The following is a 14,526-nucleotide window of genomic DNA, read 5'->3' as shown; positions in this document are numbered from 1 at the left end:
TGTGGCCCTGCTACAGGGACCCAGCTCCAGCCCCTCCATGTCACGGGGGCTCACCAGTGCAGCCCTGCTACAGGGACCCTACATATCATGGGGGTGCTGGCCAGTGCAGCCCTGCTGGGACCTGCCCAGCCATCTCAAACCTGCCCACAGACTAGCTGGGCTGCAGTGGATCTGCTCTCCTTGCACCGGTAACAGGTCCCATGCACGGCATATCAGCTGGCCCAGCGATGCCCTGGGAACAGCGGCCGCGTACGGTGTGTGCCTCAAACAGCACCAGGATGCCATTGATTGAAGGTGCTGTTCCTCTCCCTCCCCCTATGGGGGCTGTACCCTTTGCCCCAGATACCCTGTCCTCTCCCACAAATCCTCCCCCTCTCTCCTGGATGCTGCAGGGATTCTCTTCCTTTCCCCTCCCCCTAGGGGTGCTCTTTCCCACGGCCCTCGTTTCTCTCCTTATGGTGATGGCAATGCCCTTGCAGCAGCCCCCTGGCAGAGTGAGGACCCTCCCTCTCCTTTTCCCCTTTGCCCACGGCCTCCAGCATCTCACCGGGGTTCGCGGTGTCTCTGACAGGCTGAAGGGGAAATACACCTACCGCCTCTCCATGCGCTTCATCAACCCGGAGATGGAGACGCGCTACTCCGTGGAGAAGGAGAAGCAGAGCGGGGCCGCCTTCAGCTGCTCCTGCGTGGTGCTCTTCTTCACCGCCCTGGTGGAGATCTTAATCGATCCCTGGTGAGCAGGTCGACTGGGGCAAGGAGCAGGGGCTCTGTTTGTGCAGCCCTTGGCACAATGGGGCTCTGCGCTGGGAATACCCGCCCCCGCCCCTCACTTTGGGCAGAGTTGTAGAACGGGCCCGGCGCATCAGTCCCTATTCATATTCCCCCAGAGGCCTGGTTGATTCCTCCTGGTCTGGGCTTCTGTGTGGCCGTATTCACCTAGAAACCCAGGGAGGCCGGGGTGAGCAGGCCTGGCTCCCAAAAGGTGTGTTTGGCAGGGAGATGGACCAAGTACGTGCAGGCAGCAGCAGTTAAAGCGTCCCCAGCATCATCCTGCCCCAGAGCCTCAGCTCTGACCTAGAGGGACCAGATCTTGGGAGGCACTGGGCTTTCTTTCCATGGCCTGCGGGGTCCTTGCCCTCTGGGTGGAGACTGCCAGCCAGAATGCTGACTGCGGGGGTGGCCTATATCATGTGAACCCCAGATCCTCAGGGACTGGGCTGAGACCTCCCCCAAAGTCATTTCACACAGGCCACCCGTCTTGACTGACTCTTGCCAGGCTGCAGCAGGGGCCGTGGGTGTGGAAAGTTTCCTGAGCCCCCAGCCCCCAGGTTTTCCCCTTTTCTCTCTGGCTGCGTTTGGGCTCTCCCGGGAGCAGCCGCCGTGGGAAGTCCAGCCGGCCAGCGGGTCGTTTGCCGGGCGAGAGCCGCCAGCTGTTGAGTGGAGCCTCTGAGTGAAGCCGTAGCCACCCTGCTGAGAGCGCGGTGGGGGCAAAGCACTGCAGCTTGTCCTTGCTACGTCCTACTGACAATCGCCTCTGCCCACACCCCCGGGGAAGGGCAATCAAATAATGAATCGACGAGACCAGGTGACCGTGCAGTGCCAGCCTCCCTCCCTAGCTGATTGCGGGCAGGTTGCCATGGGAACCCCCGGTGAGAACATGCATTTGCCATGCAGCTCCAGGGCTGGTACCTTGCCGCAAGCCTAGCAGGAAGGTGACTGTGTGGCCTAATGCTTAAATCGTTAGCTCTCCAGGGCAAGGCCTGTTTCTCCCTATGTGTTAGCAAAGCCCTGGGCGCCGTGATTGAAAAGCGCTACATGGCTGTTGTACCCCATCAGCGTCACCCGTTAGTTCTTGAAGGGGAATGGGGCAAAGCCCAGAAATCGGTGCTGCTGTGAAAAGCCATTGGCTCTGCTGGCTTCACTAGAGCTCCCCCAAAGACCTTCTCTTTGGGACTGCAAGGTCCTTCCAGCAGGGGCTTTGTTTTGGCGTCTGTCCTGCACAGAACCATGCCCACCGTTGGTGCTTTGCAAATGCTTCTTGTCCATGGTGTTGCTGCAGGGTGCGGGGATGCCGGAAAAGCCAGCCAGCTTTCACAGGAGTTGGAAGGATTTTTAGGAAGCTTAGTTAAAAAGTGTGTTGAAATAACATCCCCTCTTCTCCCTGCACACTCAGGGACTAATAAGAGCCCTGTTCCTGGAGTATCCGAGCACTTCACAACCCTTCATGTAGTTATCTTTGCAGCAGCCCTGTTATCCCCATTGTACAGATGGGAAACTGAGGCACAGAGGGACATGTGATTTGCCCAGGATCACACCGAGTCTGTGGCTGAGCTGGGAATTAAACCCTCGTCTCCCAAGACCTAGGCTAGCACTTTGTCAACCTTTTGCTCTCATATATATTCCACCCCCCAAGAGTGGCCCACAACACAGACCTTTTCCACGTCAGCTGTAGGAGTAGACAGTCTAGTTACTGGCTGCAACCAACACATATTAGCTCCATGTCTGTTTTGCCTTTTGAGAACATGAGCTTGGGAAGTGACCTGCGGCTTTCTCAACCCCATGCTGGCTACTTTCTTTCCTCTGCTTGCGTTGCGCTGCCCGCTCTTCCCCGCCCAGCTGCAGTCTCTCTGCGCTGTTCATGCTCGTAGTCCCAAACCAAGTGAAACCTACTCAGCAATCTAGTATTGCTGTGAAAAGCAGCAGAGTACTGTGTGAACCCACTGGGTTGTGTGGGTAGCACCATCACTGGAATAACCCCCCACAGGGCTGGTTTTTGACTCTCTCTCTCTCTCTCTCTCTCTCTCTCTCTCTGCAGGCTGGTGGCCAATTATGTGACGTTTGTAATTGGAGAAATCCTGCTGCTCATCCTGACTCTCTGCTCTCTGGCAGCCATTTTCCCCAGGGTAAGAGAACAGAGGACTTGCTCCTGAAAGGTGGAGAGCACCCGTGACTCCCAAGGAGTCAGTGGAAGCGGATGGAATCCACCCTTCTCAACTGTGTGTCATAGGCCCCATATTGCTAATAGCTAATGGAGAGTCCCCTTTAGCCCTAGTCACAGAGAGAGGAACTTTTGGAGTTGGAGGATCTGTGTTCTATCTCCACATAAGAATGGCCACACTAGGTCAGACCAAAGGTCCATCTAGCCCAGTATCCTGTCTTCCAACAGTGGCCAATGCCAGGTGCTTCAGAGGGAATGAATAGAACAGGCAATCATTGAGTGATCTATCCCCTGTCACCCATTCCCAGCTTCTGGCAAACAGAGGCCAGGGACACCATCCCTGCCCATCCTGGCTAATAGCCATTGTGGGACCTCTCCTCCAATCCTTCATGTGCTGTGAAGTCCTTCGTGACCAGGGATCTGTTGAAATGTTGTAAAGATCAGTCCTACAAAAGCAGAAATGTACTGAAACAACGCTATGTAGGTACCTTAGCTGGATGTTTCTCCTAAAGCGATTGGGGCTGAAACAGTGTAACGCTCATCATTCAGCTGTGGGATCAAACCCCACCCCCCCGCTGAGATGAAGGGGCAGTTCACACCTCTGTTGTTTCGGGTTGTCTGCAGATTCAGGAAGGCAGCACCGCTCTGTGTTTGGTAGGGTTCCTTCACAGGGGTAAGGGCTAGAAAGCTAATTGAAAGCTGAGATTGTGGGCCACCCCATTTGAGCCAGGGGCGCACCCTTCATCCAGAGACTTCCAAAAAATTTGGGGTTCTGGAGATACTTGATGGCAATGTAGACTGCTCTCACCATGCTATGATGTGGGGGTTAACAATTGGGCCCACATCCTCAAAGGCATTTAGGCCTCTAACTCCCATTGAAATGATGTTGACAAAGTATTTTGGGATTCTTGGTGCCAAGTACTTACAAGGCTCCCATCACCATAGCCTCTGGGCAGAAGGGCTGAGATTCACATCATTAAAAACCTCTTCTCTTCATAGGTATTTCCCAAAAAACTCGTAGCCTTTTCCACTTGGATCGACAGGACCCGGTGGGCCCGGAACACATGGGCCATGTCGGCCATCTTTATCCTTACGATGGCCGACATCGTGGATATGGTGAGAACCTTCCTACCTCCCTCCTGCCACCATTTTCCCTGCCACCTCACACCAGCACATGGGGTCACTCCATTGGGTGCCTCAGAGGAAGTGTCTATCGACATCCAAAATCAAATGCATGAGTAGAAAATGGGGAATACCTGGCTAGGGGGCCGTACGGTTGAAATGGATCCAGGGTTATAGTGAGTCACAAATTGAGTCAACAACGTGATGCAGTTGTGAGAAAGGCTAATATCATTTGGGATGTATTAACAGGAATGTCATCTGTAAGACACGGAGGTAATTGTTCCACTGTACTCAGCACTGATGAGGCCTCTGCTGAGGCACTGTGTCAAAGATGTGGATAAACTGGAGAGAGTCCAGAGGAGAGCAACAAAGCTGATAGAAGGTTTAAAACAATGGTTCTCAATCAGGGGTTCACGTACCGTGGGCATATGCAGAGATCTTCCAGGGGGTACATTAGCTCATCTAGATATTTGCCTAGTTTCACAAGGGGCTACATAAAAAGCACTAACAAAGTCAGTACATACTAAAATTCCATACAGGCAATGACTTGTTTTGTACACTGAACTGTATTTATAGTCCAGTTGATTTATTTTCTAATTATATGGGAAAAAGGAGAAAGTCAGCAATTGTGCAGTCATAGTGTGCTGTGACACTTCTGTATTTTATGTCTGGTTTTGTAAGCAAGCTGTTTTCAAGTGAGGTGAAACTTGGGGGTACACAAGACAAATCAGACTCATGAAAGAGGGACAGTTGTCTGGAAAGGTTGAGAGCCGCTGCTTTAGAAAACCTGATCTATGAAGAAACGTTAAAAAAACTGGGCATATTTTAAGAAAAAAAAGACTAAGGGGGACCTGATAACAGTTGTCAGCTGTTAAGGGCCGTTATAAAGAGGAGATGATCACTTGTTCTCCATGGCCACTGGAGGTGGGACAAGAAGAAATGGGCTTAATCTGCAGCAAAGGAGATTTAGGTTAGATATTAGAAAAACCTTCCTCACTAAAGCCAGTTAAGCTCTGGAGCAGGCTTCCAGTGAAGATGTGGAATCCTCATCACTGGACGTTTTAAAACCAGATTGGAAAACCCCTGTCAGGGATGGTCCAGGTTTACAAGGTCCTGCCTCAGCGCAAGGGCTGGACTCGATGACTTGTTGAGGCCCATTAGCTCTGCTGGGTCCTGCGCAGCCCTGGTGTCTCTCCATGGATCAGGGTTGTGTGATGCCAGGGCTGGGTTCGGACCATGGTACCTGTTTATAAACATCTCAGTGTGGGTGGCTGACCCCATCCTGCCTGTATGGCTGCTGTCCCTGTCCCATGCTGGAGGGAGCTCGAAATGCTATTACTCAGTTTATACATCCGTTCTGACCTTCCCATTTCGAGTGTGCCAATAATTGTTCAGAGCACCATGCCCTGCCGGTCATTAAACGAAAGCAGCAAAGATCAATGGCAGCCAGATATTGTTAGCAGCATTGTTAATGGACGAATCCCAAGGGCCTGACGCCGACAGTCCTTCTGCAGCGGTGTCGCTCCACTGGGTTTGACTGAGGGACCCCTGATTTAAATGGCTGTCAGGACAATCAGACCCAGTGTTAGCTGAAGGGATCGTAAAAGTTCCAGTGCTAAAGCTAGGGGCCATGCATCTGCCTCACTAGCTGGAAGGGGGGGGGGCCGGCCAGGGAGAGGACATGTTCCAGCATGCAATGCTCTGCCTTCTTTCTAAGAGCTCGGCATCACCTTGTGAGAGGGTGTCTCAGCGGCTGCATGGCCAAGGGCAGGGCAGCCCACACACCTACATTTAACAGAGACCAGGTGCAGCCCGGGGCTCCTGGCAGGTTGCCACGAGGGGCAGAGCATAGGTACCTCTGGCACAACCACATCATGCTTTACAGCCGAGAGCTCAGCCATCCCAAAGGGAGGAAACAAGACTTTCCGAGGGCTACAGATTCTTCATAAGGGCCCAAGTTCCCATCTAGACACAATCTCCAGTTCCTCCTCCCTGACCCCATCCCACTGCACTGCAGCTGCCTATCAGCTTATGCCCTGAAGCAGAAGGTTTGATCCTCCTCCAGCCATTGCCTTATCTTGCCATATATGGTCAGTGGTGATAACGGTACCCAGATGTGTGCAGGAGTGACGGCGGGTGGGTTTCTGCCTGGGGAAGGCTCTGTAGCGTTCGGCTGGGTTTCCTATAGCACCTGGCCATCTGTGCGACACGGACAGGTCCTGCTGTGTTTGGGCACAATTATTGAATTAAACATGGTAACCCGCAGTGGAGCCTTTCAACCCTGAGTCACTGGCTCAAAGCGAGCCCAGGTCAGTGAACACCACAAGCCCTTACCCCCAGAGAGCTGTTTGAAAACCTGGGAAGGTGGGAGTCCAGTGCACGATGGCCCTGGTAGCCACATCACAAGGAAAGACACCTCATCTGGAACTGACGTGCTGACAAGGATTGCATGGGCCATGCAGCTCAGCTCCCCTCTCCAACCTCTCCAGCCCAGGGCCTGAGGCAAGGCGGAGTGGGCCGCTGGTGCTGCTGCTCGCCATATCCCATGCAGGCAGGGAGCGCTAAACGCCATTACTCAGTTTATACTCAGGGCACTGACTTTGAGGGGGGCTGGGACTTCAGGCTTGACTCATTTTAAAAGGAGAGAGAGAGATTTCTGAAGGCTAAATAAGAGCCTCTGCTTATTGCTGCTCTGATCCAGTCTGGCCATTGGTAGGTAACTGTCAAGGGCCCTGCACCCCCCTCCCCATTTCCCGCGATTCACCGTGACTCTCAGCCAGAAGGTTTATTAGATGATAGGAACAAAGTCCCAAGCAGGGCTTATAGGTACAACCAGGACCCCTCAGCCAGGTCCCTCTGGGGGGCAAGGATCTTAGACCCCAGACTTGGGGTCCCCTGCCTCTTCCCAGCCAGCCCAAAACTGAAAGCAAAACCCCCTCCAGCAGGCTCTCTCCCCTCCTTCTCTCCCCCTCTCCCTTTGTGCAGTTTCCCTGGCAAAGGTGTCGATCACCCCACCCCCTCCTGGCTCAGGTTACAGGCTCAGGTACCGTCTCTCACCTAAACTCATCCCCTGCTCTCCCATCCCCCATGCAGCCAGTCCCAGTAAAACTAAAGGACATTCCCAGGTCAAGCCGCCCCGCTCCCTACTGTAACCCCTCGCCCATCTCTCTGCTGCCCACACAGCTCAGCTGCCTGCAGTTCTACTCCGGCACCAGCAACAGCACTGCAGGGACCCTGCTGGCGGGGGGCTGCGTGGAGGACCCCAAGTATTACAGCTTCATTGCTGTGCTGGCCCTCATCGCCACCATCATGCTGGTGCAGGTCAGCCACATGGTCAAGCTCACCCTGATGGTCATGATCACCGGGGCAGTGGGCGTGGTCAACATCTATGCCTGGCAGCAGATCTTCGACGAGTATGATCAGGAGCGCTTCAAAGAGAACGTGTAAGGGCACTGGGCGTGGTGGGGAGGGCATAGAGGGACCGGCCAGCACTCCAGGAGCAATGTAGGACTGTTCCCTATTACAGTCTTGGTTTGGTCCAGTTTCAGCCTTCCACCCCTCCCCTGGGGAGACCATTCCACAGCCCAGGGTGGGGAGACGTTTCCTCCCATGGCCGTGGCTGCTTCATTGCTTTGGTGGGGGTGTGGGGAGTGGCTGCAACCCTTGTGTGCGCCCAGCTGGTCCAAAGGCAGCTGTTCTCAGGTGACGGCCGACGGGGATGAACTCTCTTCGTCAAGCGGCTGTTTGGGTGTCCCTGTCCGGCCTCTCATGGAGCTGCCCCTGCATCCTTCCAGCAGGGGCTAGCAGGAGGGGGTAAAGCCCCCTGAAGGTGGGGGTAAAGCCCCCTGAAGGTCTTCAAAGCCCTCATGCAGTTGCTGGGTGCCGGCCTTTGGGTAGGGATGTGCTGGCTGCCATGGAATGGGAGGCAACTCAGCCATGGTGGGACAAACATGGCTCACTCGTCTCTCCCTCGGCAGGTCCACCCTGGTCCCCTCCAAGTACTCCATGACAGTGATGGTCTTCATCATGATGCTCAGCTTCTACTACTTCTCTCGCCACGTGAGTGATCTGCCCGGCTCCTCCTCCTTTTCTGTCCTCACCCTCCTGCGATCCCTGGAGTTCTCCCAGCACAGCCACCAACAGGGCATTGGGACACATGGCCACCTTGCCCCACACTGCCCCGCTGGAGGGCGTTTTTCACCCTGTCCTGTGCAGAGCCCTCTCTCTCTCTTACTTCTGGAGCTCTCCTGCACGCGTCCCTCCCCTCCCTAGCCACTTGCACCTCTGCCTCTCTCTCTTCCATCTCTGCCCTCCCTTCTCCTTTGGGGTTCCTTTGCTAACTTGTTCCTAGCCCTTCTCTAGCTCCCTGCAACCCAGCACTGAGCTGGAAGGGTTTGGATCGGTTTCCCGCCCCCACATCCTTATTCCCCCCTGTATCTGCATCTCTCCCCCCTCCCTTTGTTCTCTCTCTCTCTCTTTCTCTCCCAGTGCCCTACCCTCTTGCTGGAGCCGTGAGCGTCCCAAAGATCCATCAGGAGACACATCCATCTGTTTTGTGCCTAGCTGCCGGAGGCGATCTCTGGACGGCTCTTGGATGGTGTAGGCGTAGGGTTCTCGGAAAGGGCTGCCTTCACACAGCAGCCAGGAAGCCGATAGCTTGCTGACCTGGAAAGCCCCCACCTGTGGGTGTTGGAGTGACTGTGTCACCGCAGGGAATAGCTCAGTGCAGGGGAGACGGAGGTGGGGCAGCGAGAGGCAGTGGGATTGAGTGGTTAGAGCAGAGAACTGGGTGGTGGGACTCTTGCCACAGACATGCCCGCGGTACTGTAAGCAAGTCCTGCCCCAGCCCTGCACCTCAGTGAGCCCATGGGGAGGGCGCTGTGTCCGAAGCGCTGTGAGGCCCTGCCTGACTCTGCGGTACATGCCCTGCCTGCAGGTGGAAAAGCTGGCCAGGACGTTGTTCCTGTGGAAGATCGATGTCCATGACCAGAAGGAGCGGGTGTACGAGATGAGGCGCTGGAACGAGGCTCTGGTCACCAATATGTTGCCGGAGCACGTGGCCCGGCATTTCCTGGGCTCTAAGAAACGGGACGAGGTGAGAACGGGCAAGTCAGACACCGTGACGTGGGGAGAGCTGAAGTTTCCAGTCTCCTTCCACTGGCCTCCCAGCCCAAGCCAGAGAATCCTAGAAATGAGAGATGGAAGGAAACCTCCCTAGGCCCTGCACTCAGAGACAGGGCTAGGTCATTCCCTACACTGGGCTAGGGGAGTGACTCCCACGCACTCGCTCTAGCATCCTGAGCAGCTGCCTGAGTACAGCCCTGGCTGAGATCCTAGCCATGTACTTGGGCGGCTAGCTCGAGCCGCCGTCACTGCCACCCTGCTGTTGTCAGCGCGCTAGCTCCATCAGAGCTTGTATGTGTACGCCCACCCGAGCTGGGCATCACACCTCCCAGCTGCAGTGTAGACGCACCACGACACTCAACCCCAGCCCTGAGGTCTAAAGCCAGCCCTGCCACTGAGATTGTGGGGGACCTCAGGCAAATCCCTTAATGTCTGTGCCTCAGTTCTGTAAAATGAGGATGAGACTTGCCTGCCTCCCGGGGCGCTGTGAGGATAAATCGATTAATGACTGCGCACATGGAGGGCCAGAGAAGCTCCTTAGAGTGTAGGCTCATATGGGCAGATTGAGAGGAGCGGCTGGGGTCTGTGCCCCTTTTAAAAAGCTGAGTGCCCTTCCTGGTGAAGTCGGCTCCACCTCATTCACTACAGCTCTTCATACCGTGAGACCAAAACAGGCCCCCGCCCCCAGAGAAATGGGGGTGGGGGGTCCCAAGGGCCAGAGCTGACACCCCCTGTGCTGAGTGGGGCGGATGCCATTTTCCGAGTCGTATCTAAGGGCAAAACTGAACTTCTCTTGGCCTTTGTGCAGCCAGCTATGAAAAAGGGCCCTGACGCCTTCCCCACGGGAGGTTGTGAGGAGCCTGACATCTGTGTGTGAGCGATGTTCTGGGGGCACCCAGACTGCCCCCGGGGGATCCCTTCGCTAGCCCTTGTGCTCTGCCCAGCCAGCCCTGGGAGAGGGGCTCTGGCATGCTGATCCATAGGTTGGATGGGGAGTGCCCACTGCTCTGACTCAGCCCCACCCAATGGGAGTTGGGAGGGACTTGACCAGGGGGTGCATAGGTGAGTTTGGGGCGCAGGGGAGCTCACAGGGTGACCAAGCTGGGAGGAGTTTTGTCAGGGTCTCGTTGGGACTGGCTGTGCTGCAGTTAAAGACCCGCGGCTAGCCCAGGTCAGTGGATGTGGGCTCACGCTAAGGGGTTGCTTACTTGCAGGGGAGCTGTTCGGGTTCAGGTGGGAGCCTGCGCTCTGGAACCTCCTTCTCGCTTGGGGGGTCCCAGAGCCCAGGCCGCAACCCGAGAGCTGCCATGAGCCATCCACAGGTGTTTAACTGCAGTGTGTAGCCATACCCTTAAATGTGCAAACTCTGTGTGTGACCCCCCCTCCTTACATAGTAAAAACACTTTTTTATATATTTAACACCATTATAAATGCTGGAGCAAGCAGGGTTTGGGGTGGAGGCTGACAGCTCGTGACCCCCCCCCATGTAATAACCTTGCCAACCCCCTGAGGGGGGCCTGACCCCCAGTTTGAGAACCCCCGTGCTAGAGCAACTGGGGCTGTGGTAGGAGGTAGGTAGGAGCTGGGTAGCAGAAGCAGTTGCATTGTACAGAACTAGTGCGCTCAGCAGGTGGCTTGGGGCCCTGGACTAAGAAGCGGGTTGGTGCCGTGTCATCGCTCCATGTCCTCCCCTGACTGGGTACAGCTAATATAGTGCAATACACTAGAGTACACTGCAGGCCTGAGTGACAGGCCTGCTTCCTGGTCCCACAGGAGCTGTACAGCCAGTCGTACGATGAAATTGGGGTCATGTTTGCCTCCCTCCCAAACTTCGCTGACTTCTACACGGAGGAGAGTATCAACAACGGCGGGATCGAGTGCCTGCGCTTCCTCAACGAGATCATCTCGGACTTCGACGCGGTGAGTCCAGCCCAGGCGCCAGCCTTCCCCCATGCCAGTCGGACGCCGGCCCTTCAGGGGAGCACGTGGGAGGGTGTGGGCTGGCAATGAATGTAGGCCACTCCCACTGGCATACAGAGATCCTTCCTGGCCAAGCTGAGACTGCTATTGGCTGGAATTGGGCACAGCTGTAAGCAGCCTTAGTTTTTGAGCCAGCACTGTCTAAACTCCCATTGCCAGCTGTCCAGATGTGCATTCCCTACGGCTGCCCAGTCCATCTGGAACCAAGCTTCATGCCCTGGAGGCCACAGATCCCAGCATGCAATGCTCCACCAGGTTCTGAGCAGCCTCCACTTGCTTCCAGAGAGCGCAGTGCCTGCCGGGATGTGCGGTATCCATGAGCTGCATGTCCAGATTCAAGGTGCGGGTAACTGTGCTCCCAGTGTAGAGCCCCACAGGCTGCGGTTTGACCTCTCCATCAGCCTGGGCATCAGTAGGTAAAATGAACCTGTGATTCTGCTAACCAGCCGCCAGGTGTCACTGTTGTTTTAAATACAGCAGAACCTGAGCGTTCCAAACAGCTTGGGAAGGGAGGTGCTTCATTCTGAAATGTGGGTCATTCTGGCCAAAAGTTTCCAGCTGCCCATCGACTGAATACAGCTTTCAGACTTCACTGTGCGGAAGACAGATGCTGCTTTTAACCATCTGCATTTAAATGAAACAAGCACAGAAACCATTTCCTTACCTTGGCAAAGCAGTTTCTGTTTAACATGGTACTGTACTGTCGTTGCTTTTTGTTTGTCTCTGCTGCTGCCTGGCTGCATCCGTCTGGTTCCAAATGAGGTGTATGGTTGACTGGTCAGTTTGTAACTCTGAGGTTCGACTGTAACTACAGCTAACATTGGCCTGACACAAGACCCTGTAACCTCACCACTCCTCAGCCTTTGAGCTGTTTTTCCAGCTACCTCCTGTGTTTATGGCTTTGGCTCCTGTATCTCACAGCTCCTGGACGATCCCCAATTCCGGTGCATCACCAAGATTAAAACTATTGGAAGCACCTACATGGCTGCTTCTGGCGTGACCCCAGATGTCAATACCAATGGCTACAATAGCACCATAAAGGTATGGGGACAGCAGAGCTGGAGGTGAATTGGGCTGTCTGAGAACTCTGGCCTGACGGGGAAGGATGGAGAAAGGGGAATGGGACAGGCTGATCACTGCCTTCTGGGATGTGGGAGGGGCTCTTTACCTCCCTCAGCCTCTGCCCTTTGCTTTGCACTGCCCTTGCAGAAAGAGGAGCTCTCGGAGAAGGAGCGTTGGCAGCACTTAGCTGATTTGGCCGACTTTGCCTTAGCCATGAAAGTGACCCTGATGAACATTAACTACCAGTCCTTCAACAACTTCATGCTCCGAATAGGCAAGTGCTGCTCCGTGGGAATGACGGGAGTCTGCTGGCTGGCGGCGGGGGGGGAGATTGAATGCGGGTATCCACACCCCAGCATTCTGAGACCCAACTGGCCCAGCAAGGAGAGATGGGCTACAGCTCCAATCCCTGCATGCAGAGCACTGGGCTGTCACTGAAACAGCTGTGTCTTGTTTTCTTTCATTTGTGCATTCCTTTAGGGCCAGACCTTTAGTTTAGCCCGTTACTCCCCCCAACCCTTTCCAGGTGAGCAGAGATATGGTGGAGTGACTACCAGCAGGGATAGCTCCGTGGTTTGAGTATTGGCCTGCTAAACCCAGAGTTGTCCTTGAGGTGGCTACTTAGGGATCAGGACAAAATCAGTACTGGGTCCTGCTAGTGAAGGCAGAGTCCCTTCCAGCTCTGTGAGATAGGTATATATCAAGAGGATTCTTCATTGTGGCTGCTGGCCACAGACAGACTCTGTGGTTCTCCCTAGCTCCCAAACTGGCTTGTGTCAGCGCACAGGGTCTCCTTAAATCCTGACCTGGACTATGCAGCCATAGAATGGATTGCTGAGCACTCATTGCAGCAGTGCTATCCTGTGATTAGAGTGAGGACCAAAGATACTCACATTTTAATCCCAGCCTTGCTGTGAGGCTGTGAACACATTGCTGCCCCTTTCAGAGCCTCAGTTTCCCCACATGGATTCGCTATATCTCAGGAGTGGGATAAGGATGAATTGTTTGTACAGAACTGTGAAGCGCTAAGCGGTAGCATTCATAGCAGTATGAAAAGGCAGAGCCTTGGTAATGGGCCCAGCCCCATGTAGGGCAGGGTGCCAGGCCCACTGGAGCATGTATCAAATGGCATCCACTATTCCCAGGAACAGACAGCATCCCACAGAGCAACCAGCAACATGTTTCTCTGTGGCCTGAGTGAAGCACGGTACGAGAACCCCAAACCCCGATTAGCTGCTGAAACATTCACAGAGCTGATCCCAGCCCCGTAAAACCACCACGTGTCAGTTGTCAGTGAGACTTAATATATTTATTTTAAAGCAACCACTTAGCTAGAAGGGGAGAGCAGGGATGAATGAAAATGCAGCCACCAGCACTGGGCTGTTTACCGCCAGGAATCTCACCATTAGCATGGCAGGAGCACTGGAGGAGTTGCTAGCTCCAGCCCTCTGGCACTAGTGCTGAGTGTTTGTAGCTGAAAGGAAGGGAGTCAGCAGCAGCATGGGGATGGGGAGCAGATGGGGCCAGAGAAAGGATCATCACAGCAGGCCTCCCACTAGAGGCAGGGACACTACTTGCCACTTCAGCCAAATGCTGCTTTTTAGAAAAACTTCTAGGGTGCTGTACGCCTGCCCTCTGTCTTGTGGATGATGCTGGGATGCCGCCTACAACACATGTGGGGGCCCTGTATGTTTGGGTATTTGTGCTTCTCCACACCCAGGGCAAGGGCTCCCTCCTCACTACACAACCCAGCGAGTAAAGTCAGGGTATCCTTGTGCCCAATTTGCAGGCATGAATAAAGGGGCGGTGCTGGCAGGAGTGATCGGCGCCCGCAAACCACACTACGACATTTGGGGGAACACGGTGAACGTGGCCAGCAGGATGGAGTCAACGGGTGTGATGGGGAACATCCAGGTTGGTGAGCACATCCCCCTCAGAAACGCCAGGCCGGCCCCATTTCAGCTGAGATGAAAGTTGTGAACTAGTAAAATAGGAGGATGGCATGTAAACGCCCAAGTAATCCTAAGCATAGCACCGACAGACACGGAGAAAGGGGCAGCCCATAGGAGCCAGCACTGGCAGTTTGACAGGCAGGGGGGTGTGACATACCAGAGCAAGAGTGAGTGTATGTAGCACTGGAGCTCACTCATACAGCCAGGGTTGGAGAATGAGGTCACCTGACTAATGGAGGCTGTTTCAGGCCGAGAGGCCAGTGCGGAAACAAGGAAGCAAGCCGCGAGTGATGGGAGGAAGCAGAGAGTGGGCGGAGCGAAAGGCGTGGAGGCGCATAGAGGGAGACA

General features: G+C 54.8%; 1 protein-coding gene across 3 annotated transcripts in view; it reads left to right on the top strand.

Moving 5' to 3' along the window:
* ADCY3 (adenylate cyclase 3) overlaps positions 1–14,526 on the top strand; it is a 94,546-nt gene that overhangs the window by 79,526 nt on the left and 494 nt on the right. For all 3 annotated transcript variants that reach the window (XM_050948729.1, XM_050948728.1, XM_050948727.1), the window contains exons 10-19: positions 572–733; positions 2,816–2,903; positions 3,938–4,054; positions 7,244–7,503; positions 8,038–8,119; positions 8,997–9,155; positions 10,958–11,104; positions 12,086–12,205; positions 12,374–12,500; positions 14,016–14,140. In XM_050948729.1, the coding sequence (XP_050804686.1) occupies positions 572–733; positions 2,816–2,903; positions 3,938–4,054; positions 7,244–7,503; positions 8,038–8,119; positions 8,997–9,155; positions 10,958–11,104; positions 12,086–12,205; positions 12,374–12,500; positions 14,016–14,140 (1,387 nt within the window). The remainder of the gene's footprint in view (positions 1–571; positions 734–2,815; positions 2,904–3,937; positions 4,055–7,243; positions 7,504–8,037; positions 8,120–8,996; positions 9,156–10,957; positions 11,105–12,085; positions 12,206–12,373; positions 12,501–14,015; positions 14,141–14,526) is intronic.

Source organism: Gopherus flavomarginatus, chromosome 4 (assembly GCF_025201925.1).
Source record: "Gopherus flavomarginatus isolate rGopFla2 chromosome 4, rGopFla2.mat.asm, whole genome shotgun sequence".
Classification (NCBI taxonomy): Eukaryota; Metazoa; Chordata; order Testudines; family Testudinidae; genus Gopherus; species Gopherus flavomarginatus.
Note: the sequence above shows the minus strand (reverse complement) of the source record. Positions and strands in the feature narration are given on the sequence as shown.